This window comes from Cyanistes caeruleus, chromosome 2 (genome assembly GCF_971803275.1).
Source record: "Cyanistes caeruleus chromosome 2, bCyaCae1.hap1.1, whole genome shotgun sequence".
NCBI lineage: Eukaryota > Metazoa > Chordata > Aves > Passeriformes > Paridae > Cyanistes > Cyanistes caeruleus.
Genome location: NC_141702.1, coordinates 57,896,090 through 57,923,583, shown reverse-complemented (window position 1 = coordinate 57,923,583; position 27,494 = coordinate 57,896,090). Strand labels below are relative to the sequence as shown.

General features: G+C 37.4%; 1 protein-coding gene across 8 annotated transcripts in view; it reads right to left on the bottom strand.

The window, feature by feature from the left end:
- CCDC170 (coiled-coil domain containing 170) overlaps nucleotides 1-27,494 on the bottom strand; it is a 38,881-nt gene that overhangs the window by 6,567 nt on the left and 4,820 nt on the right. For 4 of the 8 annotated variants that reach the window (XR_015283256.1, XM_086877230.1, XM_086877231.1 and 1 more), the window contains 10 exons: nucleotides 25,931-25,979; nucleotides 22,394-22,525; nucleotides 19,201-19,457; nucleotides 15,503-15,647; nucleotides 13,584-13,769; nucleotides 7,011-7,328; nucleotides 4,066-4,266; nucleotides 2,664-2,837; nucleotides 1,641-1,883; nucleotides 508-744 (listed from right to left, as the gene is read on the bottom strand). Coding sequence is in view for 7 of the 8 variants with exons in the window: in XM_086877230.1 (XP_086733356.1) it covers nucleotides 508-744; nucleotides 1,641-1,883; nucleotides 2,664-2,837; nucleotides 4,066-4,266; nucleotides 7,011-7,328; nucleotides 13,584-13,769; nucleotides 15,503-15,647; nucleotides 19,201-19,457; nucleotides 22,394-22,525; nucleotides 25,931-25,966 (1,929 nt within the window). In the remaining variant the exon portion in view is untranslated. The remainder of the gene's footprint in view (nucleotides 1-507; nucleotides 745-1,640; nucleotides 1,884-2,663; nucleotides 2,838-4,065; nucleotides 4,267-7,010; nucleotides 7,329-13,583; nucleotides 13,770-15,502; nucleotides 15,648-19,200; nucleotides 19,458-22,393; nucleotides 22,526-25,930; nucleotides 25,980-27,494) is intronic. The other 4 variants (XM_086877233.1, XM_086877236.1, XM_086877234.1 and 1 more) reach the window with 1 other exon arrangement.

Below are 27,494 nucleotides of genomic sequence, written 5' to 3'. Positions count from 1 at the left end.
CCTAAAATCCAATCTAAACCCCCATAGCACAACTTGAGGCTGCTTTCTTCCATCCTGTCACTTGTCCTATTGAATCTCTTACAACTGGCAAAGAGAAAGTGCAAGAGATGGATGTGTGAGAAACAAAAGTAAACAGATGAGAAGTAGGTAAGTTTTATACCTAAGATATTTGGAAAAAGCTATACCTTAAGAGAGATGCTAGGATTTTATAGCATTTTAATAATTCTCTAAAAGCTGATGTAATATTTTGTGATGAGCAAAGAAAATAATGCCTATATTTATTATTCTCTTGCAAAACTTTTTTGTAATACTTTTTATAATACTTTTATAATTTGCAGAATAGCTTTGCAATCACAACTGTCACTGTGGCTCACAAGTGTGAGCTAAAATTTCCTTGTTTGATAATATTTGGAGCGATTTTAAGCACAGCTGGATAGCTGTTCCACCTAAACCTTTTTCAGGCACTCTAAGGGACACCTAGCACTTGTCAAATTCCTAGACACCTACCTGTCTCTCTCTTTTTGCTAGTTCTGCAAGGGTAGTTTTAAGCACCTTCACCTCACTGGTAACTGCTTCTAACATATTTTTGGTTTTTTCTTTATCTTCAGTAGCTTTACGCTCCTTTAAAAGAAGTTCTGATTTGGCAGACCTGAGTTGTTTCTCAGCTTTTTCTTTCATTCTTTCCAATTTGCCTTGAGACTTACTGAGTTCCTCTATTGTTTTGTTCTGTTCCAGAGTTTTGATCTGCAATAGGATAAGAAAGTGTTAAATTTGTCATACTTTTTCATCTAACTTGAGCAAGTAATAAAAATATCAGGAACGATCACAAATAAGCACTTTAGTGTGGTTTCTTTTGGGTTCTTCATTAAGTCATCACATGTACATGATGAACTGAACTGAAAAGTAACTAAAGGAGCCTGGCCTATTTCAACACAATGAACAAAAAGATTTTTCCTTCAAAGACAAAATTACTTTTCCTAATTCTCTACAGGTTTTGTGAAAAGAGGTATTTGGACATAAAAGAAAATCCACAGCAAGGGTTTGCTCTCTTCCAGCCCCTGGAAAAATAGTAGGAGAAAGAGCTGCCAAATGTTTTGCTGGTAAAAATGGTTCAGTGGAAACACATGCAAAGTTGTCTATTTCACTCCATCAGCTACAAGACACAAAGTCACATAAAATCAATCTCCCCTTCTCTTAGTGGTGTCAAGCTATCAATGGCTGCAAACTACTTGTATTCACCTAAGTAAAAGCAGGTAACGTATTACTACTGCAATGTAATGAAACATAGAAACAATTAAAATTTAGAATCTTGCCTGTCATATTCCCTCCACACCTCTCAGAATAGACCTTCTGTGAGTAATGCATGGGAAAATACATGACAGCCATACCAACAGGAAAGAAAGGAATGCATATATTGTATTTTTCTTATAATAGCCTGAAAATTTACACTGTGCTGTGCAGATGCTACTTAGCATATCAGAACAAACTGTAATATATCCAAAACATTGTAATATTGTATTTGCTTTTGCCATCTAGATTTGAGCAGTTCTCCAAGAACACATTTATTTTAAATGAAGTCCACCTGTATCCAACTGGAATAGAAAAATGGATGGAAGTACAAATGTAATCTTATAACTCACCTTAAGCTCACTGGTTTCAGACAGCTTGGCTTTGAGATCCGTATTTGTTTCCCTTGCCAGATCAAGCTGCTTCTGTAGCCTCTCTATCATCTTATGTAACTTTCTGACAGTGAGATTGGCCTCATCCCTTTCCACAGCTAAGGCAGTCCTTACTTGCTTCTCTTCTTCCAGCTGGGTTATTTTCTGCTGCAGAAGGTTCATGTGCAGCTCTCTGCTTTCAAGTTTTTCTTTCTGAGCCTTCAACTTGATTTCCAAACACAAGGACATTTGAAAAAGTAAATGTGAAAGACCGTGGTATTACATAACCACAAATTTAATCCTTGTGTTGCTTCTATAACCTGAACTCCTTTTCCTCTCTTGAACACTTTGTGAAGAAGTATCAGTATATATACCCTAACTTGATACTCCTTGTATTACCAATTGATTGTGCTTCTCTATTGTTTTAAACTTTTAACAGACCCAATTCCCAGCTCTATACCAGTCTGACAAGCCTAAACCCAAAATGACCTATGTCATAACAGGATGACAGAGGGTTGTTTGACCAAAATTGAACATACTTGTTCCTGCAGGAACAACTGAAGGAAGGAACAATTCCTTTTGGAAACATTTCAATTCTTGGTGAAGTACAACCAACACCCTACTAGTTTCTAGAAAAGTTTGTGTAATGTGCCTCCCTCCTTGGCAGATCCCTTTAGATTTAAAACATTAAATTCATTAATGGAAGTTGCTTACAGAACTATAAATGCATATTAAAAAGTAGACAAATATTTAGATACAAACATCCGTAACTTTATAGTTTTTTTTCTTAAGAAGTTGTGAAAAGCAGTATCATGTTCAACCAACTGGCTGGGTTTAGCTATTTCAAAATGCATTATTTCTGTGCAGTTTGCAAACACTATCTTCTTTTTACATCAAGGACATCTTTGAAATTCCTTACATACATACAGTCTGCTGCCTCTAGCAAGCCACTACAGAAAACACAGCCATACATTAACCTTTGAATGGTACATGTTTTTTGCATACCTTCCTTCGGAGGCTGTATGCCACAGTCTTGTTCTCAACCACCGCGTCACCTTCCAGTTTCACCAACTGCTCTACCCGGGCCAGAATCACATCCATAGTCATATCAAATCCAACCTCTGCTGATAGACTATCCAGCTTCATCTTCTCATTAAGTTGCTCCAGAAATTTAAGATACTGAGATTTGGAAAAGTGGGCAGAAGAATAATAAAGTTTCATTAAAAGCCATGAAGTACAATTTAAAAGCAATCCCCACTAAAATGGCAGCCAACAATTTGTAGCCAGGTATGCTACAAGAAATAATATATTGAGCACACTCCTGACACAACTGCAAATTCTCCAAATGTTGTTTTTTTATTCAACACTTAGTTTGTCCATAACCCCTAGATCTATGACATACGATGTAGTCTGAGGAGATGCAGGAATGTTAACATAGCCAGCCTTCAGCCCTTCTTAGGAACAGCAAGGGTAAGTTACTGGTTTACACATTGCTTTATTTTATTTGCATCTCCATATGGTTTACTGATGTGAACACATACAGATATCAAATACAATTCAATCCAATTTTTCCTTCTTTCGTTCTGCCCTACCAGCTCTTTAAAAATTGATTTGTCTCTGGCTCTCAGTTAGCTTCTCTTGCAAAATCCAAAACCCTCCTTCTCACTAAGAACTGTTTCCATTTGCTTCCTCTTAGTTCTGGTGCAAACCATTATCTCTGCAAAGAACCAACAAAATAAATAAAAATAATAAAAAAAGCCAACAACAAACCAGTTTCACCATTTGTTCATTCGCAAGAATACCTCTTTGTTTCATGATATTTCTGGTAGAAAAAAAATTAAAAACAGCAGCAGCAGAAGAAAGCACTGCAGTTATTCATTGACAGAAAAAAAAAAATTGTTAAAAAGATCTCTTAATTGCAGCAAAATCTAGAGAATAATTTAAGAATCTAGGCCACATGTTACTAACAGAGGAAGCAGAATGGAAAAAACAGCTCCTTTTTTCTGGTTTTCTCCCAGTGTGATGGATGCTTCATTCAAAAAGATTATTTTATCATAGTCTAAGGCAAAACAAATAGCACAAAATTGTTGATTCCTCTAAGCATTAATCCTGGCCTGGCAACACGCTACAGCTTTGCTTTTCGTAGCTGTAGTGTTTGGCTTTCCAGGTACTATGTCATTTTTCAAACTCTTTGGTATGCGAATGGATTGCAGGCTAAAAGTGTGTTCATTCATACAATCAGACAAAAAAACCTAGTAGCCATGATTGTCTAATTATATAAAAGAATCAAAGACTACAAGATCTTGAAAGATTGCAGACCAGTGCTCCAGGAGACCAAAGCAATACAATGAGCTGTGTCTCTGCTTTTATTGACTTCTATTCAAAGGTAAATAATGTGTGCAACTACTTTTTGTTTCTCAAGCTTCAAACCATCTTGCATCAGGTCTCCAGTTAATAATTCTTCTTCCAAGTGCTTCACTTGATTGTGGAAATTCTCAGAACATTTTTCAGCTTTCCTGGTCCTCTCCAGGGCTTCATGGTACAATCTGGTCTGATTCTCCAAAGCTTTAGTCAATTTAACTAATTGTGTTTCAAGCTGAGATACCATCTAGGGAGCAAGCAAACCAACAAAGCATGTGGGGTTAAGTGGGAAATGCTGGAAAGATATGAAAGATGTATCAACAAATTGTTAAAAACAGGGTAAAATAGCTATCTTTAAAATATATGCATTTAAGAAGTCAAAAAGTAAAGTCTTTAACCACCAGCAAAAAAATTGTAGAAATGGAGACACCCAAAAGTGAACAGCAGGTATTATAAATAAGATGAGTGAAGCAGCTAAAAGGTATTGCTATATATTAAAAAATCAAGGCAAAGTAATTCAGACACAAAATTTCCAAAGATGTGGCCACAGCAGCAATACCTGGCAGTCAGCTATCATTCCTTAAAATAAGCCAAGGAAATCACTATTATTTTGTGGAGTTGATTAGAAAAAGCATAGAAGTTATTTACAAAATACATGCAACATGTAGGAGAGAATGTAGACATGGATAATTAAGTCTCAGAGGAGTGTTTCAAATTGGTATCTGTTAATCACTGTTTAAAAGATTGTGCTTAAAATAATAGCAATAATAATAATAATAATAATAATAATAATAATAATAATAATAATAATAATAATAATAATAATTTCTGTAATCTAGCCAGAGCCCAAGGATAAAAGGATAAAACCTCAAAACATGCAACTAGAACATTTCTAATTCTTCACTGTTAACTTTCCAACACCTGCATATAATGTAATGGCGTTTAAGTTGTAAACTATTTATAAATTAAATGCTTGAAAGTATCTGGTTAAACTACTGCCAAATACTGAAAGGCAGTTCTATACACAAAGCTGCTTGTTTCCCTCTGTCTCTTTCTTACTGTCATGTAATTATTTGGTTACATAATTAATTATATTGCATTTGAAACTCAGTGTTCAGACACTCATGTCCAAGCAGACTCTTCATTTTAAGCATCTTGTTGGTTCCTGTTAATAAAATGAACAGAAGTACATGGAACTCTCATTAATTTTAATGGCACTGAAAGGTTTCCAACTCAAACTGCAGTTAAATACAGTTTTCCCCCAACTTGCTTAAAAAACACTGCTGTTCATACAGTAGCCAACACTAAATAATAATAAATCTGCAACATTATTTATTTATTTTATTTTGTTTATTCTGCAAAATAAACATATTTTATGCTTTTTTACATCTCACATCACCCATCAGGAACAGGAGTTTCAGTAACTTGTTCCCCCAGAGACGTATTGCTGCCAGAGAACCTACAGCCCCTTTAATCAGGTTGCAGAGTGGCTGCAAGGGGATTTTAGAGGCTTCAAAGACCCATAAACATGAGAAAGTGAAGGACTATACCACAGAAGCAGAGCAGAAGCTGTCATTTCAACAGCCTGGGGCATCCTGGTGTAACTTTCATCCTTGGCTTAGGGACTACCCACAAGACAGGCATTTCCTAAAACAAGGTTCCACCTGTTACCCACCCATGCCTGATCCATGTCTTACAAAGGCTGCATTTTTGGTCCTGCAGTTCTGACCTCCACAACTTCTCATTCCTATGACTCATACAGCTTGATCAGCCAGCCTACAAAATAAAACCCCCCTTTCTACTTTTTGCTTTAGTGTGGCTACTAGATAATTTCAAACTACAACTGTTTTGACACAAAGTAAGGTCGGAGTGTGGATCTGCTGGATGGTAGGTAGGCTCTGCAGAGGGACCTGGGCAGGCTGCATCAATAGGCTGATGCCAGTGTTTGAAGTTCAACAAGGTTCAAGTGGTCCTGCCCTTGGGTCACAACATTGCTACAGGCTGTGGAAAAGGATGTGGGGATGCTGGTCAATAGCTGGTTCAGACTGAGCCAGCAATGTGCCCAGGTGGGCAAGAAGGCCAATGGCATGTGTTTGTTCTTTTGGTTTTTTTTAAATACTTCATCAAAATGCAAAGGATATTTTCCAGCCTTGGACAGAATACAAAACTATTTGTTGTCATTAAAAACTATCACATCAGCAGGAGATGCTAGAATTTTAAAATCTGGCAAGAATATCACAGCTGGTTTTCAGTGACTCACTGAAAGCAGCTTTTGATTTAGTGTGTGACTTTTAACAACATAAATAGTCCTCACTGACAAAATTAATAAATTGTAAGCAAGTGACACACTTCAGTGCAGCGTTGGGATACTGACATTGGTTAGGTTGCATTCTGATTCACCTTCCTCCTGAACTGTCCCTTCTCTACCTATACATTCAAACACACCTTTGCAAACACCACCAGACCAAATGCCTCAAGCCAGAGCCTTCTTTGGATGCTGAATGTTTAGCTGTAAGTGTAAAAACACATCTTTATCTTTAGGTGCAGGTTTGAGGATCAAAGTGAAAGAATTTGCGTGTGGCAACTCATCAATTATATCTGCTGTGAGGAAGAAGTCAGTTCTTGAAGTCACCATTGTAGCAGCAAATCCATACTTGTTCACAGGTTTCACTAAATCATAGCAACCAAACAGCCACCTTTGATGTCTGCTGGCACAGAAACCAAATTTCAATGTTGTAACTGAAAGACCACTCTGAGTCTTTTCTTCCTAACAGCATCTATTATTAATTTCATTTCTGAACTCTTTCTGTTTAGTAAAACATAGATGCTTTTCCACTGTTACCTTAAATCAATAGACAACAAAATTAAAGGTTTCTGTAATTTCAAAACCTAAGCAGAAAAGAATTAACACTCTACCAGATGAATAAAATGAAACAGAACCCAAGGAGAATAAATGCACACATTGGACAAGTGCAGTAGTTGCTGACTTACTATTTCTTTATTCTCCTCTTTGCAATTTATTTCTTGGATCCTCTCCAAAATGTTCTTCTCAGAAGGTTTAACTATTTCAGATCCACAGCTGAGCAGGGTAGCAATTTCTTCTTTAAAAGCTTCTAAAGAGTCCTGAGCAGCCCTGGCCTCTTCTCTGCTACTCTTCAAGCTTGCATCTAACTCCCTGGAAGATTTCTTCAGATTGTGCAGTTCCTGCTTTGAGGTGTCCAAAGCTTTCTGGTTAACTGTCAGCTTCTCTTGGAGGTTTCTGATCTCCAGCTCTAAACTCTGTCTCTTTATTATAGCACTGTCAACATCCTAAAGTGCATGAAAAATTAAACAAGATTTTTAAAATTAGTTATAAACCCTCTCCACCACACACAAATTAAGGAATAACTCAGGAGGAGGTACTGCAAGACAGAAATTGATGAAAACCTGAAGTCTGCTGTAATCACATTCAAGACTAACCTCTTATATTTGTTTGCAAAAAAGAATACATAATAAAATTTTGAGGTGAATGAAACCATTTTTTTTATTATAAAACTACTGATATCTTACTTTTCCCTCCAGATAGTATGACCTGAAAACAAGCAGTGAAAAAGACGTATCACACATAAAGCCAAAGTACTACAACTGAGAGGGGAAAGGACAGAATAGAGTAGGATAGAATAGATTATTTCAGTTGGAAGAGACATGCAGTGATGATCAACTCCAACTGCCTGATAATTCAGAGCTGACCAAAACAATAGACACAATCTCCCTGAATACAGTGATGAGGTGATCTCTGAGATCAGTTTATCTGACTGCAACAGAAGATCCTGAGATTATTATTCACAGAAATGAGAAGTGAGGGACAAGACAAATCAAGGCTTGGTTGGGAAGGAATAAAATATAGCCATACATATGTATCTATATCAGTTGTACAGAAATACTAACCTAACAGGTCACAGCAGACAGAAAGAATTGTGCATCCTGACCCATGACACCAAAACAAATAATGACAGAAAAAATAAAGAAAAATAACCACCTAAACATAAAGAAATAAAGTATTGTGTGTCTCTCCTTTCCCCACAATACCAATATTAAGAGTGCTTACACATACAAGAAAAATATTTGCACCAAGGCCAACTAAAAGTACAGCAAAGACTAAGTCTTCATTTCTCAGGGCATTTTCTGATTGGTAAGAACAAATGGGAAAGTGTATTATTTCACACATGACACAAAAGGAAAGAGTAGTATTTTGCCCATGACACAAAATTGCTACAGAGTATGGAATATTTACAGAGAGGTATTGGATTCTTCTGGAGGTCTCAGTGGTAAGTAAAGGGTCAGCAAGTGGACTGATATGAGTTAAGATTATGCACACTGGAGTTAAAGAACTGTTCCTGAAGCAGTTATGAATATGGTGATTACTCAAGGGTCTCTCAGGGTCCGTGTATGCTTGCTGTGGAGCGCAGCATGTCATTTGTATTAATGGAATACCTGCCAATCAAGCAGTTAAATCTGGGAGCATTTCTGTAGATCAGCAGGCAGGGTGGCCAAAAAAAAAGGAGTTTGCAGGGCACCTTTAGAAAAAAAATATAAAAATATGATACTAAAAATACTAAAATTTTTAATAGCAGTGAAAAGGCAAACATACAAAAACATAAATAACAACATTTAGGAAATAATTTGTTTTTATACCTTTCTGAAGTATTTTTAGAATTGTTTTACAAACAAATGTTGGCCTGATTCCTTTCTAATTTCTCTTTTTAATTCTAGACAAGTTCTATTAATAGAAAATTCCCACTTAAGTAGTGCTCAGAACTACATTATGGTAATTACAGCAAAGAACAGAGTCATTTATTTCAATTACAATTTTCAGCAGTGCGTATTTTTCCTTTCAGAAAGGCAGTGCTAAAACAGTTTGCCAGTACCAGGGAGCTTACCTAATCACCATCTTGCTAAATTGTGAACATCTGAAAACATAGTTTATTCAAAAGATCAAGGTATAAAATAAGGAAGTGAAAGCCACCAAACAACGTCTGGGAAACTGCCTGGCAGAAAAGGACCTGAGGGTGCTGGTTGACAGTGGCGGAACATGAGACACATGTGTCCAGGTGGCCAAGAAGGCCAATGGCATCCTGGCCTGGACCACCAAGAGTGTGGCCAGCAGGAGCAAGGCAGGGATTGTCCCCTGCATTCACACTGGTGAGTGACATCTGGAGTGCTGTGTTCAGTTCTGGACCCCTCAGTTCAGGAAGAACATTGAGGTGCTCTGGTGTCCAGGGAAGGGCAGCAGAGCTGGTGAAGGGTCTGGAGCAGAAGTCTGATGAGCAGCATCTGAGGGAGCTGGGGGTGTTTAATCTGGAGAACAGGAGGCTCAAAGGAGACCTTATCACTCTCTACAGCTGCCTGAAAGGAGGCTGGAGTCAGGTGGGGGTGTGTTTCTTCTCCCAGTTCAGAAACATAGGAAATGGCCTTGGATAGTGGCAGAGGAAGTTTGGATTTGTTATTAGGAAAAAATTCATCATCAGAAGGGCTATGAAGCACTGGAACAGGTTGCCCAGGGAAGTGGTGGAGCCACCACCCCTGGAGGTACTGAAAGACTTGCAGACTTAGGAACAGGTTGAGTGGTGGGTTTGGCAGTCCTGGGTTAACAGTTGAACTCCATGAACTTGCAGGTCTTTCCCAACCTAAGTAATTCCATGGTTCTATCGACACCCCTATCAGCAGCATGGTCTCAATGGACCGAGGACAACTACACATACATATACAAAAGAGAGCCCACATTACATTAATAAGAGGGGATTAAAGACAATACAGGTATTTTCCAGATGAATTCTTACATCAGCTACACTTCCAGTTACTACTGTTATACCATAAGGATTGTAAAACTAGTTTGCTCTTATCTCCCATCTTCTCAAATGATTCAATCTGGAAATATCTGTGATGCCTGCTGAAACCTGTCTCTAATATGTATTTTCTTAATGACATCTTATAAACAAAAACAAAACAAAAAATCCAGGTTCTGAGAAACTCATTTCTGGATTTATCTGTTGGGACAAGAAAAACTTAAAATCATGTGGCTGTCTTTCCTATATTTGGATATATTCAAAAATGTAGCCATATTTCTCAAGTTCAACCAAGTTCCTTAAATGTTTTCATATTTTAATTAACCCTTTTCATACAATTGATTTATTTTAATAAATTTATATTGATTAGAAACTACCTAGATCTATTTTGTTCATTAACATAACAATATAAACCAGTACTGAAGAATATTTTCTTGGTTAATTTTTCATCAGTAGTACATACAGATAAATTTGTACTAATTAAAATTGCTTGCTTACACTTCAAGTATGTTCTTTAAAGATTTTGCACGGTGCACATCTTTGCAAAAAAAATGTTTAAAATAATACTTCAGAAGGAAATCACAAATATTTCCAGACTGAATTGTCAGCAAAGATGTGAAACAGAGCAAGACAGTTTACTAGTTCTTGTGGATCATCAGTGGTAATGCTGTATTTAAATTAATCTGGAAGAATATATGCATCCTTTCCTATACCTCAGATAAACACCATACAGGAATTTATTAAATATTAAAATGAAACTTGGTTGGAGTAAATAAGACATTACAGACACTCTCAAAGACTGTTACAATTCTCCAGTTATGATTATCATAATCAGTAAACACTCTCTAGAAATACAGAAAGAAATTTCAGGTATTCTGCTTCTCAGTCTAAAAATTTGGGCAGAATTTAAAAGTTGTTTTTCATTAAATGTAAATTTGATATCCAGTGCAGCCATAATAATGGTATGCACAATATTTACAAATTTCCAGAAGCAAAATCTTGCAATATTCTATCAGAAATATGAGCAATTCAGAAATAAATAGAAGAGTGTACTCAGAAATAAATAAAAATAATAGATTAGAAAAAAAACATTTTCTTGCATTGCTTTTTTTACTTTTATTAGTTTCAAGAATTATTGGTTTTTATTCTTTGCTGCTTAATATTGTCATGAAGTGAGATGAAGAGAACAGATAAAATTACTGTTCACTTAGTTAATGTTCCTCAAATAAAGCCCAGCTAACTGCAACAAATACTCAAGTACCAAACATGCTAAAGACTATTTTAAATAGTCTTTTAACCTTAAAACATAATTAACTGGCTTTCATTTTATTCAGTAAGAATTTTTGAATTCTGAGGCAGCAACCTCCTCCTGGGACATAAAAAAAGGCACGTGATCAAGAGAAGGAGTTCATAGAAGTCCTAAAGAATGGGAGTGGAGAACTACCTGGCAATTAAAACAGACAATTATTCCAAGGGGTGGCAGGGAACAGTGTGGTGGCCAAATCTTGGTGGAGATGACTGACAGAACAGTGTGATAGTCTCTATACGCCTAGGAAGAATTTTAAGAGAAAACTGGGGGACATGGGCTGCCATCTCAAACTGTAATACTGAAGATGGCCAAAATGTCTGGCCCTGAGAGCTGTAGGCACATGTAGGCAAGAGTCACTACTCAGCCTTTGCTGGACAAATTCAGCTACAGGCCATTCCATTAATTAAGTCCAGAAAACAGCCCAGAAACACACAGCCAAGTATGAGTCTTCTGGCACAGAACAGCTTGGATCTCTGCTTCTCACCCTGACAGAGGAACATGTCACAACACACGCAACTCCATTCATGTGCTTTAGCTGTGCAGCATGAAGGACATGGGGAAGTCAGACTGACTTAGGCCACTGGTACCCCTCCTGTAACCAAGTCAGACACCCATCAAGGGAACAGGGGATCCCTCACTTCACATGTGAGGACACAAAGCATTTTTTTGTTTTTTGCTTCCTTTTTCAATACTGAACTTCTTCATATGTTTTGTAAACACAAAATCTCATCAACAGATTTGCTCAGTGTCTGCAAATATAAGTGGCTAAACTGAAATTGCACTGGAGGAATCTGCAGCCTCTATGCAGATAGGGCTTTTTCTGTAAAATTGCTTAAATAAATTATGTATTTGGCACATGCAAAATAATGATAGGAAAATATTTTTCAGAAAACCAGCTCAGCTTGGTAAATGTTTTGGCAGTTAGAGCAAATTTGAAAAACAAGCCATAAATGGAGCCGTGATCTTGGTTTACAACATCTCCTGATTCTGGCTCACTGAGTAAACTACACTCTGTTCTTCCTTACACACCTGTGTTTGAAGTGAAGCATGAAAACAAAATGTTCTCCAAAAGGACCTGTTTAAGATTTTGGTACAGGTTCTGCCTCAGTTCAACTGAGTATTAGAAAATTGTGCACAGCTTGGTAAGAACTATTTTCAGCAGTAAGTGAAATTTATGACCCTTGTGGTACTTACATTTATCTTCCCCACAAATTCTTTCTATTCCAGAGCACACTGCCAGCTATTTCTCATCTCCTAAGTATTTTGCTTACAACCAAAGCAGAACACTATATCCTTTAAAGTGTATGGTGGGTGTCTCTTCTTCAGGAAAAGAATGTCAGGAGTGGGGAAAATGCCATATTACTTTGGAAAACTCACTTGCACAAGGTTGCCTTTGTGTTAAAAATTCCTACCAACTCAATCACAACTCAGATACATATTTGGCAGTCTAAGTTTCTTCTCTTCTCACGTTCCAGCCATCAGCTTTAACCATACTGTTTCACCTGCAGGAATCTTCATTCTGGCTTCACTGAACTGCTTCCTTTCTACAGACTCCACTTTCCATCACTCAAAGTGCAAACCAGTAAGGAAAATTGCTACAGAAATGCACTATGTTCATCCACCCTTTGAAATATGCAAATTCTTAACACGAAGTTCTCCTGGAACAATTCAATCCTTACATCTTTTCCTTCACAAATCTTAGCTAGGTGAATTTGGTGAATATTTGACTTAAAACTTAACTTATATTTCTCATCTGACCATCCTTCCTGCTGTATAGATTTTCTCTTAAGACTTCCCAACAGTGAAACAGTGCTTTCCTGCAAGAGCCATCCTACTGCCTACAACTTTTTGGGAATGAGCCAATGGTTAGGAAATACAAATTTATAATGCAGTGAAAAGATAATCTAGGGTGTATGGAAGCCAAGACACTTTACTGTCCAATGCCTTAAGAGAAAGTATAATGTCCTATCAATTCCTTTCAATTTCTCATTAGAATTTTTTAAAAACTGAATAGAAAAAAAAAACTCAGGAAACTTGCAGTAGCAGATAAACGTTATTTAAAAGAGTGTTTTTCACCACTGAATGCTTGTCCCTCAGATATTAACAATATACACATTCATTTATTTACATGACTGTGCAAGCACAAAGGCTGTAGCTAAGAAGAAAGCAAAAATAGAAATTTGCAAACAGCATTAAAAGACATCACATCTGCCTCAGATCTGTTTGACAAAATGTTATTGTTTAATCTTCATATCTCACTTTCAAGAAACTGAAAATAAACTTAGGAAAATGTCCTTTTTAGAAAAGACCCTAATCAACATAATTTTTCCAGAACCATCATTTCTCATGTAATACCTATTGAAAATTAATCTGAAATTTCAACAAAACATTTGAAAACCAGACAAGCATACAAGCCTTGCAATTACGTACCTTACTAAGTTTTTCCATGTCTTGGTAGTATCCAGCTGCCTTTTTCTGCTCCTTGGCCACTTCTGAAACTAGTCTCATGATAGTTTCTCTGTTAGCTTTAGACTCCATCTCATGGACATTCACAGCTTCTTGAAGAGCAGCAACTTGGTCTTTTAGTGTCACATTTTCTTTACATATTTCAGAGACCTTGAGAAATAAATCAAATATTAGCAGCTTCTAAAAAGTTCTTAACAATTAAAAATATTCACCCCAGTTATACCTGTTCCTAATCATGCCAATAAAGACTCAGTTTATGGTGACCCCTAGGTCAGATTTATAATTGCATTCTACCATTCCTTTAGAAAAAGAATAGAAAGTTAAAATCATAGAATCATATTCTCACTACAAACCCCCACCTTCACATAATGTGACTCAGATTCACTCCCACACAGATCTTATGATGTATTAAACAGGTGGAGAGCTACTGCTGCTGCATATCCATGCTTGACATGCAGCAGGTCAGAAAACAGACCATGCAGCTACTTCATGTGAAAAGCAAACCATTTCAGCCCAGCTTTTTAAGATGTGTGCCTTTCATTTGGAACAAGAAAGCTGTAATTCATGCCCAGAACTTTTTAAGCATGAGAGGTTTGAGTTAGTAACTTATTTCATAAGCACATTCAAAGACAAGGCCAAATACCTGGTGTGCTGGCATTATGAGCAGCCAACACTTTGGAAAAAAAGAGTCCTTTCCAGGAGGATTCTAGGGCTGTTTTGGTATGCTATGCTATTTCAAATCAGTGGAATAGATGAATATGGGCACTTAAAAGAGTGAGCAAAAAATGTACCCTTGATTCTTACTGGCAAGACATTTGTTAAGACTAAAACAGGATCAATTCTGTCTTAAATAAAACCATAATGTGGAAAAGAAGCTAAATAGATGTGCCAAGACCCCAGAAAAACTAGTTGCTAAGGTTTCCTAAGGCACAGCTTTCAGCACAAATTAGATTTCCCAGCTAGATTTACTACTACATTGTTAAAAGACATGAAGATATGGTTTTAAGCTCTAATTATTAACTTATTAATTGTTAAAGCATGCAAGAGTACATCTTGTGTGACAACATTTTTTAGAGCATCTATTAAAATTTCAATGTGCTTGCAATATTATGTAATATTACGAGGGTGTACACCCACTGGATGATATATACCCAGATAATCTTGATTTATTAAGACTGTAATCTTACAATGACAAGAACATAATGAAACAGAATTTCCCCAAATACCTACTGTGCTCCAAAGTGAAGAAAAATAAAGATCAAAGAATAGACAGAAGATGAGTGAAATGCGTAAAATTAGAATAAAACGTCTTTCAGCAGCATTGATAGATCATAAAGGAATATACAGACAATTTTCTCTTCCTAAATGGAAGCTTAGTTTTTTCAAACTTCAGAAGTATTCTGAAGTGAAATAATAAATTTTTACTATTAAGTCTCAGAAACACCACAAAGTTATTTACAGCATTTTATTACAGGACACTGTAGGGGTTATTTTAGGGCATGCCATTTCAGATATTTGTATGAAATGGTATGTCAGCTCAAGATAAAAGTTAAGACCCAGTGTTAGAGTTTACACATCACCTGTTGACCTCCATGTTAATGTTTTAAGGAAAGCTTTTAACCAAGTACCTGATCAGGGCTGTATGTGGAAACTGCAGGCTGATAAATTATTTATGCAGGTAAGAGCAGACTGAGTTCACTGAGGCCTATTAGTGTGCAGCACCTTTGAAGATTAGCCCAGTACAAAAAAAAAAAATCTGTCTTTAAATGATAGCACTGTATGCAAACCATAATTAAATTCAAAGATCTCTATCATTTGCTTCTGTGACAACTAGGTATTTTTCTGTTAAATCACTGTAGAAAAACATTTGCCTACACAATCACCTTTGATGTTAAATGTTCCTGTGGTTTCTCTTTTTCTCTGATGTCTATGTCCAAGAATCCAGAAAGATGTGTAAGGAGCTCTTCATAGTTTTTGCTGATTTTAGAAGCTTGAGTCATGTCTTCCTCACACTCATTCAAATATTTACTAATCAGACAGAAAAAAATGTACACATAGGGATGAATATTCCCTGAAAAAGAATTCTAGGCAAAATACATTGTCCCAAAACTATTGCTGGCTTCTACATACCACCAAATGAACTTTAAAAATTACATTTAATTCTCTATATGTTATGTAAAACATGTAACTTTTACTACTGCCTTATGTGCAAACATTTCTTCATCTTTGCTTTTGATTAACACTTCAAAAAATCTTCTATGATCTCAATCTCATTCACCAAATTTGAATAAAACACAAGAACCAAGTGACACGAATAAATAGTGCCCTCAAGATACTGCAAGTGGAAAGTGCAAGCAAAAGCTTAGAAAAAGTAAGTGGAGGGGAGAGAGTGATCAACTCTTAGCAAAAACATGTGAAAAGCACTTCACATCCCCTCTTTAAAGAAGCTGACAGAGATGATTAACAAACTTCAAGTAAAGAGAAGCCTTTCTGGACCAATGGAAGTCTGAGACATCCAGAGTAGCTGTGAAGGGAAGTTTGCCAGCAGAAGCAGAGATGGGAGACACTACTTTCCTGCACAGTACTCTGAAGCACTACTCATGAAAGGGATGCATTTAAAAAGACAGCATCTAGGGTCTACCACAAAGATATGAGGAAAAGGGAGTCAGTAATTTCATCACTCAACAGGTGCCTACCATGCAATGCATATCCCACACGAAACATGTTCTCAGCCTTAAAAGCAGGCGTCAGTTTGTAAGTGTTCTGCAAGAACAGCCAACCAAATAAAATACCAGTGAATTTAACTCATTAGTAGAAATGTCTTGACATTCCTTCCCTTGCCAGGGACAAAGATGGGTCCAGAAAACAAGAACCACCACAGTCTGATTCAGTAGGAAATACAGAAAAAAATCTTGCTCATTGAAACTCACATCACTTATGGAAAACTACAGAGAAACAGGTTAGCAAAACCAGCCAACCAAACAGAGCTCAAAACAACTAGTAGTGTAATCCAAATGTCAACTCCAATGCCTCTCAGGAACACCCACAAGTGAGGTACTTAAGGGTAGAGTTCAAGACATGGTAGATTGGTAGTGGTAAATTTGCAAGACAAGCAATTGAGCTTCCATTTGAAAAGCAAAGTTCTTTCTAAAGCAACTTCTTCCCTCTATAATAAATCAAGAGCTGAGATGTAATCAAATGTGTGTCTAGAGCAAATATTTTATTGAAACTCATTTTCTTATCTGAGCATAGCACTATTCTCAGTTTTCAAGGTGGGCACAGTCATTGCTGGACTCATTCTTTTCCATTTCTGACTTCTTCCTCTCTAGGCTGGCAATCAAACAGACCATCATAACCAAAGCGCTGCATGAGACTCCAACAGGAGATGCACAGTGAGCGCAAACACAGCACTTTGAATGCTTATAAATCAATAAGCAAAACAGTCCATGAAAAGATATAACACATGACCTTAGGAGGGAGATCAACATAGCTGCTGAAAATGCTGCAAAGTGAAAGAGAGTGGCATAATAACGGAGAGGAATGGTAAACATTCATTATTGCTCTGGACATTGTGCTGCACAGCACATACCACAAGCCAAAAGAGCTCTGCCTTCTGCAGAACACAAGCACCCTCACAGCTTCCTCACCTCTGGGCACCTTCCTTTCCTCTGTAGCCCAAACAAAACTGAACCATGAGATGATTGCTAAACTGTTGTTGTGAGGACGGATGTGTCAGAAGTGAAAATATTTTAGGCTCAGACATGCCATATATGCATGCCTATATGTCAGAATATTATGTAAGATTGACCATCAACCCCACAACTGCTATGTGGCTCTAAAAAATTGAGGTATCCACTCACAAAACCATGCCTGCTGCTAAAAATAACGAATCTGAAGTACAAAGCACTCACTTGATAACTTTACGAATAATCTAATTACCTGCAGTAGGGCTGTAAAGGTGTGAGCACCTAGAAAATAGGCAGTCAGGTACAAAAAAGTAGAACACAGCTTTTTCACAGTTTTGCTAGCTCTTCAGAACTAATGAGCAAAGAGAAGGGAAGGAAAAAAAAGAAGAAAAAAGCTTTTGACGGTTCACACTTTAAAAATACCATGGCAATAGACATGTCGAGTAGAAAAGCACCATTTTCAATAGGAGAGGTGCACATCCTGGAACCGAATCATAGCATTCACCAAACATTTCTTACTATAACCCCAAGGTATAGAATGTAAATATGCACTTCATGTGTGCTGGCTTGCTCTTCTCCCTTTCATTAGTGGTTTTCAGTGAAAATCTTTTTTGCACACCTAATTAGGACTAGTCATGCACCAAGTACTACCAGGGTGGCCAGACTAAGTGATTGAAATTCACTGAGTCAACACACTGGTTAGTATAAAGTGACATGTGTTAGCTGAAGACGACAAAAAGCTTTGGAAGCAAATACTGCACATTCACCAGCAATCCAACATGTTTGTTCCTTCCAAATGAGCAGACTATCCCTGTATCTCTTCCCTTTTCCCAGAAGTCCAGCGGCACTGGACTCCAGGTGCGCAGTAAAGCAGAGCTGGGATTCATAGAGGTGGAAACAGCTTTTTATTTTGCTCACTTCTCTCTTGGATCAGTTCCCTGGTCTTGATCACCAAGCATCAACACAAACAGAACAGATTACACAAGTGCTGTATGCCAAAGAGAGCAGCCAGCACTGCTCTCTGGGAGTGACAGCAGAGATTTATGCCCATAAAAACGACTGTACCGCTATAATGACAGGCGAGTATGAAACACAGTATTTCAGAATTTTTCTCCCAGTGAGTCAGGCAAACAAGTAGGATACAAGCTTCTTCTTCCTTTTACTTCTTCTTTTCTTTTTTTCCTACCAGAAGTAGCACTTTAAAGAATCTTAACAGCCATTATGTAAGACTGCACTCTGCAGGCAGGGCTTCTGGCAAATCAGCTGGTAATAAACAAGTGCACTGGAATTGTTTTCTCCAAGTTTTAAAATTACTTAATTATTTACTTTTAATGCATAAAACCTGGCAGAGCTGTGCAAAATACCGATTTGAGAAATGAAAGTGTCTGGTAAACACTCACTTTGCTCTTGACTAGACAGTATTGACAGAGTCACAAATATTGGTCTGATAATGGACAGAAAAAATCATTATCAAAGTCTAGGTTGTCTATTAATATGACTGACACTGATTTTGGAATTTGAAAGTTCAGAATATTTTCACACCAATCAATTTTGCTACAAGTCTCCATCCTACAGACCCAAAACATGAGCAATTAGATAGAGCTGACAGATCAGTGCTCTGATACACTGTGCTAAGAACAGTACAGTTAAAGGATACCATCTTTTCTAGTTTAATGCATTTTACCTTCAAAGTACAAAACATTCAAACCTCTATGAATGGACTAACAACTCAAAACAAAATTCAAATTTTAACACCTTTCACACACTCAGGCACTGTAACAGAATACAGAACTGCAAAAAATGTCTATCCACCAATTTATTTTTCTGTATTGACAACTATACCATTCCATCATACCCCCAAAAAAAGGTTTTTTCTTATCTCACATGACTCTTACTTAAGTTTGGTACTTTTCTCATGAAGCTCATCCTTCAGCTCCAAATTTTCCTTATATGTCACCTGAGCTGACAGCTCAGCCTGGTTTTTAGAAGTGGCGAGCACACACAGCTCTTCCTCCATCTCCTGGATTCGTGTTTGCAAAGACAGGAGGCGAGACATCAGTCTAGCATTGTTTTCCTTATAACTTTCAGCTTCAGCCTTCAGCTCTTGAAAAGAAGCTTCTTTATTGATGATGGTAGACCTGAGTTTAAGAAGCTATAGATAAGAAAAGGAGAAAATCAATGAAGAATAGTTTTTCCAGCCTGAAATAACATGACTCTTCTACAAGCTTAGTAATGTGACAACACATTTCTATCACTACAAGACTGAGTAGAGGGACATGACTTTACTTTTGTGTGACTAGAAAAAAGCAATGGAAGAAGTTTGTAAAAACAAAAGCTATTGCTGGGTAACACAATACAACTTTTCAAGATACATCTTACAGGAAGATAAGTTTATTTCCTAATTCAGAATTTAGGAAAACTCTAACTTAAGTTCTGCTGCACAACCTTAACTCATGTCTCCTATGTATCTGGATTACAGCCAAGTTATTAACACCACTATTCCTTCTTTTTTGCCTGCTATATGCCTGCTTCCAAATTTGGTGCTCAGTTCCACATATAATCTAGAACTGCATGGAGTCGTAAAGTGTCCTTCTGTATGAAAGTGGAGCTTTTCAATAGTTTGAGGCATATTCAGAAGCAAGTACATTTTTGAAGGACCACTATGTGGTAGACACCCTCTTCTCATCTTCTGCAAATAGTTATTTTTGGGTATGACAATCCAATTAAATATAGCTCTATTTACACAGAAACAGCAATAGAGCCTTTTAAGGAAGGGTAGGAGGAGGAAAATCACCCTCACATATTAAAGACCTCTTACAGGGATGATGCTAGAGTTTTCCAAGAGTTCATGGAGTTCACTAGATTTTCCTCTCTCTTTTTATTAAAAACACCATTTTCCATTGAACCATTTCTGCTAGAAGCTGCAGTCTCTCTCCAGGAAACTGTGCTTGAGGGAGACTCACCAGGCAAACAAAATTTTCTTTTTTTTCTGTTATTAGGAAAGGAAATTATTAACTGTAATTTAAAGTGGGCATTTTTGTCTCAAGAAACATTAAGGCATGTTTCAGCTTTCCTGACAATTCCAATTAAAAGCAGCAAGATGCAATCTGAAGGACTTCTGTCCTATCACATAAAATTAACTGGCAAATAATTAAGCCAAATTAACTGCTCTTTATGATGAGTGATGGAACTTCTACATTGTGGCAAACATTTTGAGGCAAAAATATTTAAGACATTAACCTGCAATCCAGGACAATGGGAAATTCACATCTCTGTTGGAGTCCTTGAGAATGACCAAACCCAAGATACTTAGAGAAATTTGAGAGGCTGGTGAGCCACCAGAACAGCAACTACCTTGGAAAAGGGAGGTCCTGCTTCTCCTCTTTCCAGTCACACACTCCTGTCCTCTCTCTCACACCACCTCTGTGTTTGTCTGATTCCCTCACAAACAACCTAAATAACAACTGATAGAAAACAGTTCACTTTTTCTCTCGCAGAGGAGAAAGAGAATCACAGAGCAAAGGCTAATGCTGAGAAATCAAGGATGAGGATCACCCTTGCAGCAGCAGCAAAGAGTCCAATAAGCTTATGCTTCATGTGCAAGCGCTGCTTTATCAGACACTCTGGAGCAGCACTGAGTTTGAGAAAAGCTGCTTGGCTTTCTCCTGGCTTCCTGGGCTTCATTCCCATACTCCACCCTCCTTTTTGTGCTAGAAGAACACTTACATGGCTACAAGGTGAAGTAAGATTAGGAAACTGATCTGACTAAAAAGCAACTTAGAAGGAGAGGAATTATTTTTCAGCTGCATCCACACAACAATGCACCGTAAAAACTACACATGCACAAGGGGTGGGGCAGTGTGGGGAAGGAAATGAGCAGCTGAAGGAACAACAGCTTGCTTTGCTTGGCAGCTGGACCAAGCAATGGTATCTTACAGTGTTCATAACCTTAAAATTTCTCTGTGGTTCAACTCCCCATGTGATATTTTTTTGTCTGTCCATTGTCTTTGTGGTCAGTTCCAACAGCAGAAAAAGCAAGAATAATTCCATACTGTGAGTTTTACAGAGCACTCAGCAGAACAAGGCTCTGACCTCAGCTGGGTCATGAAGGGCTTTATTAACAAGAGCATGAACAGCTGCTTTTTTGACTATGCTTTTGCAAGCACTGTCTTGAAAAATCTATAAATCAGTCAGACTTTCTGGCAATAAAGCCATTCAACATTTCCAGTAATAAATTCTTTTGTTTGAGAACATTAGATTCTGTATGGCTTCTTAAAATTTAAATTTAAAGCACCAGTTCTGGATAAATGTTAAATGTAGGAGAACCCTGCAGTAACTTCAGGACCAACTGATCAAATTAGACATCAGCCAATGGACACTTATGCCTGTAGTTCTGTATGTAAACAAATGCAAGCATTTCATGTCTTTTAGAGGCAAAATTTACTCCACTTTAAAACTGACCAAACCCACATTGATAACTTCAATCAAATCAACTTTAACTAGTTATATGTTAAAAAAAAAATTACTTTTGGAAATATCACAAATCTAAAAATTATCCTGTAATAAATCCTCTCATGAGAAACACCATCTACACAGCAGGAAGAGTAGAAAAGTATGTGTATGTGTTCTTCAGCCTCTCTAGCTACAATCAACTCCTTAGCAGAAACACAATTTCACTGGTGATGAAAGCAGAGCAAATTTAGGGAGCTATAACTTGAATTAAAGGGAGAAGTAAGTAAAGATGAGCAGCTAGATCTTAACTCACTAGCAAGAAGAGGAGGATATCTATCTAAATGTTTACACAACCACAATTTAATTAATTTTCAGGTTTAATATAAAAATATTGCACTTAGATGATGGTGACAAAAAGATACACTGCTTCAAATCTTCCAAATACAAACTTATATCAGTTCTTGATCACAGAATGAAGCAAAGTAAAAATCACACAGACATTCTAAAAACAAAACCCCCAAAGTTCTGTAGCAAAAGCAAGTTTTGGGCTTTCTGCAAGCTTTCTATTCCCTACATAAGGTGACTGCAAAATATCCTCACGTTTGGAGAAGGATTTGAAATTATTTTTAGATGTACCTCTGACTGGGCACAGTCATACTTCACTGAAAGTGCTGCAAGTTCACTCTGAGCAGTTTCAGCTGCAGCTCGATAGTGATTCATCTGCTCTCTAGAGACAGGAATATCCAAAAGAATGTGATCATGAGATTCCTGTGAAGACACGATGAAGACAAAACCATTAGACACCACATTTTTTGAACACTTTCTCTTCAGTGCTTTTTTGTTTGATTAAGCTGCTCAAGGGCATTACTCCATATGTTCCACAGTATTATTCCCAGTGTTATTATTATAACACACACTCACTGAAAAATAGGTTAAACAGTCACTTTTCTACAAGTCTCCACTTTCATCTCCAAGTTCAGCCACCAACACAAGTGCTGTAGTAAGACAGTCCCCCTCAACAATCCCATGATCTCCCACTGTTTTCAGCCCTGGCTATTTCCAGCAGCTTCTATATATTTAGTAAAATTCGAAAGGTCCCTTTTTTACAAACTTACCCAGCCACTCTTTCAACCTGTGTAAGCTTTAACCGAAAGGGAGTCCCTCAGGTGTCTCCTATGCAAAGAATCACTTTGGTTTTTAGTCTTCAGTTATACTGCACATCCCCTCATTTTTCCTTCAGAAGAAATGTTGAAAAAAAGCAATGGCTATCCATCTTCTCTGTGCCACTCATGATTTTTCAGATTTCTATCATACCTCACCTCCACAGTGTCTCTATCAGGCTGAAGAGCCCATACCTATTCAGACACTTCTATCTGCTCCTCCAAGTCACTTTTTGGCTTGCCATTTGCTTTTTTACTTCTAACCTTTCAAGGTTAGAGGTCCTGCTGAACTCACTTGGACACAACTTCAGCTTCCTGACTGATGCTTTTTCATCCCCAGCCATCACCATAATGACTTCCTTTCATTCTTTTTCAAGTCCTGATTCCATGACAAGCACTGCCTCTGTCTTTCTAGTACAGTCTCCTTCACACCACTTGTACAACCCTTTTAGCTGTGCCCTTTAGATTCTATAGTAAGCTTTCTCCTTTTTGTGGTGTTCTGCTCTTCTACAGTAGAGCAGGAATGTGCTGGATTCCTCGGCCTTTATTACTTAAGTCTTTCAAGATGAAAATTCAGACCTGAAGTCTTGGTAGAGTTTCACTAGACAGAGCTTTTTTTTTCTTTTTTTTTTTCCCAATCAATAGTAACTAAAAATGATGAAATGCAACCTCTTCAGAACAGACCTAAGTTTAGGTTATGCTGGGAGCACACATGGCAGAGAACTGAACATGAGATTTGTACTCCATCAGCTCTCACACAGGACTGAAACAAAACTGCAATCCTGGTACATTTGGGTATGAATTACAAAATTACAGATAATGACTGGTGTTGGAAAAAGGTATTGTGATGGACACATAGACATCTTCTCTTCATGTTTTTATATATCAGCATCAATTTCCAGGCTGAGATAAATTACAAGTTCAGCCCCTACCCATTCCAAATAGGGGAAAAATAAAAACCTGAAGAGCTTTCCAAATAGGTGAACATGTAGTAAAATAAGCATTTACCATGCAACACATAAAGAAATCCCTGAGGAATAAGGAAAAACTAGTAGTTTAGACTGCAGCAGAAGATAAATCACCTTGGATTAGTTGCTGTAATACAACCAACTCTATTCTTTAATCTTTCTTCCCTGTGCTAGCTGACACTAGATTAGACCCATCGAGTTTAATTGCATTCATCTCCTTCAAAGACACTCAGCTGTGCTCTTCCACAAAGGAGTTGCCACTCTCATCAAGCCAGACTGACAGATGCAGAAAACTCACGGCCACATAGAACACAGCACATAATCTTGGAGATAAAAGGGCCGCTAATTTTCTCAACACTTTATCACTGTTCTGAGGGAGTAAAGGAAAGCATGTGCCATCTCCTCACTGCTTTTGTCTTACTTTTGCTTGTTTCACATGTATAAACTCTGCTTGTTTCACACGTACAACCACATGAAATTCTTTAATGTAGACAGCATTTTTCTCATTCTGTAATACACCAGGGCTCCAAAACCATGGATGGAGATTGCAAACAATAACGCTGGGTATGCTCATCATGTATGTTATTACATTTGTAGTACTGCATGAATGCAGATTTTTTCCTTTTCTTCCCTAAAAAAACACAATTTATGACTTCACACAAAGAAGGAGTACATCTCAAAACTGGTGAAATAAATACATTTCAGAGCATAGCTGAAAAAAAGAAGTCCCCATTCAGCAGCAACAATCACTGTAACAGCTTTAGAGCTGAAACTTCCAAAATCTATGTTTTTCATACATATTAGATTTTTAAATGATGAGCACTTTAAAGATGCAGCTACACATTCAGAAGGATTTAAAAGAAGTTTAAATGAGGCCAGGAGCCAAGGTCAATGGGAATTACTGTTCGACTCATCTACACTCTTTGTGAGATTTACAGAGGCCAATCTCTGCATCCTCCAGTGCCTTAGTAAATATAAAACTAATCATGGTGGCACCACACTAGGAAAGTTGGTATTATCATCATACTTTTAACAGGAAACATGCATGCTCTAAAATTAATATTTTTTTATATTTCTGTGGGTTGCCATCAGCCAGTCACAAGTCTGATCTTTAATCAGACAACTCAATTAAATTGGCATGGCTTTACTATAGGGGTAGAATTTGTAATGCAGATGTGGCACTTCTCAATTTATGGAAAAAACCAGATTTTTAATGTTTCATGAGTATTATGTAATCTATACTGATTTTTGTTAGGAAAATAGAATTAATAAAGTGTTAAAAGAATTAGAGAGAGTAGACAGAACAAGTCTTAATACATTAACGCTCAATCAGCTCTAAATAACCTAGGTTTTGGGTGTTTATCCCACTCACACATTATTAATTAATTAATTAATAATTATTAATTTTTTTTGTCATTATTAATTTTTTTGATCTCTTTCCACTTACCTGCAAGAAAATGAAGCTTTCATATAACTTCATATGCTAAACAGAAGCTAAGCCTGTATTTACAATAATTAAGAGCAATATCTCCTTGGACCTTCAGTTTTATTAGTAATAGGTGTTCTTTAGAAGATCAACAATAAATGGTGATTTTTGTTATTGTTGACCATTTTTGTTTTGATTTTTTTACAAAATAATTGCCTTTATCTCCCTGGAATCCAGCCTTTACTTGGAAAACTTCATTTGATTCAGAAACAACAAAACTACACAACATTCAGTAATTTTATACCTATCCATGTACTTTGAAATCAGCCGACTGTTAAAGTCACTCACTCCCATTCTGCTTTTGGCAGCCTCTCTTTTATTTCCTGCTGTGTTTCTTATTTCAGTGCTGCCAAATGCCACCATCACTGCCACTGCCTGCACACAGCCCAGACCCCTTTCCCAAAACATAAAATTTTAAAAAATCTTTTTCGAAACAGAAAGTCCCCAGCAGGCATTTCAGCACCCATCACCACCCTGACTTGTCAATGCACTGCCACAGACTGTACTCAGGGCAGGGATTTCCTCTTCCCATTCCCAAAGTACATTGGGGTTGACATACCAAAAATGATGACTCACGAACCTTTGTTGACTTCATTCTTCCTTTGCTTCTACAGAACAAATGGGGGAAAGAGGGAAGAAAGGTTGAAAATTAAAAAGTTTTGTAATACGATGGCACATGACATTATTTTTTCACAGATATGCTTTAATAAACTGTATCATAGGTTACCATCAGCAAAGTTGGGCATGAAAGCAGAACACCATGGGAAAGTTTCTCTAGTAGCCTAGGAGCTCTGACTGTCTCCACAGTATTCAAACACACATCTAACCAGAACAGGCACCTTCACGTTGACTTGTCCAGGATACATGCACTACTACACAGTCAGCCTTCACGCAATGATCGCTTCCTTCACCACGGCTTTTCAGGCACTCCACGTTTTTATTTCACCTCTCCTTTTGTCCTGCATCTCTTCTACACTGATATCTTTAAAGAGGATCTGAGTGATAGCACAGGGTCTATCTTAACTTAAATACATCATTTCTTTTCCACCTCAGAGGTTAAGGTAACCAGCGGGCCCCTTTTACCTATATGTTTGTACAGGACTTGGTACAGTGGTTGGACTCAGTGGGCTGTTGAATGATTTTTATAAATCCTAGCGTCATAAATGTTCATATTCTGAAATCAAGCAAAATGAGATATCTCAAATCTGCAATGTTTTTTCTTAAGATGAATTCAGTATTCATGAGAGTATATGTGTGTGAAATTGCTCTACCTTCTGAAAATACAATGCAGCAGCAGAGTTGATGTTGATGATGATGATTATTGTCATTAATTATTATTATTTACTGCAACCAGAAAGAAGATGACATCCAGCATGAAATACTTAGTGGAAAGAATGGGTAGTTGAAAAATTTTCACACTTGGCTACCGCAGATTTTTCTTGGTAGCAGCAGCCAGCCAGTCAGCATGCACATCACCTCAGAAAACCACAACAGCTACGCACAACAATGAGCATGAGAAGGTTCAGACACTATTCCACAGTGACACAGATTTTGTTAACTCATACAAAAACAGACTAAAATGTATCACACAATTGATGAGGTTGGAAAGGACTTCAGAGAACATCAAGTCCAACCAATGACCAAACACCACCATGTCAAACAGACCATGGCACTGTCATCTCCAGTCATTCCTTAAACACCTCCAGGGATAGTGACTCCATCACCTCCCTGGGCAGTCCATTCCCGTATCTAACCATCCTTTCTGTAAATATGTTCCTCCTAATGCCCAACCTACAACTTCCGTTGGCAGAGGTTAAGACGGTGCCCTCTTGCCCTGACACTGGTTAGCTGGAATAGGCTGACTCCTCAACTGGAGTCACATCAGGGGGTGGGAAAAAAAGGGTTCACAAATTAGCCATCTTGTGTGTATATTCTGGGCTTTCTTTATAGATAATACTCTTCCCAGTTTGCCCATCAGGGATCACAAAGTGTATTGATAATTACATATTGACACAAATCAAAATTTGCAAGTAATATTTCACAACTATTTCAGTTCTGTCACTTGCTCTTGCACATTGGAAAGTGCCAGAAACACACAGTAGTTTGTTTTTTTTATTGTTATA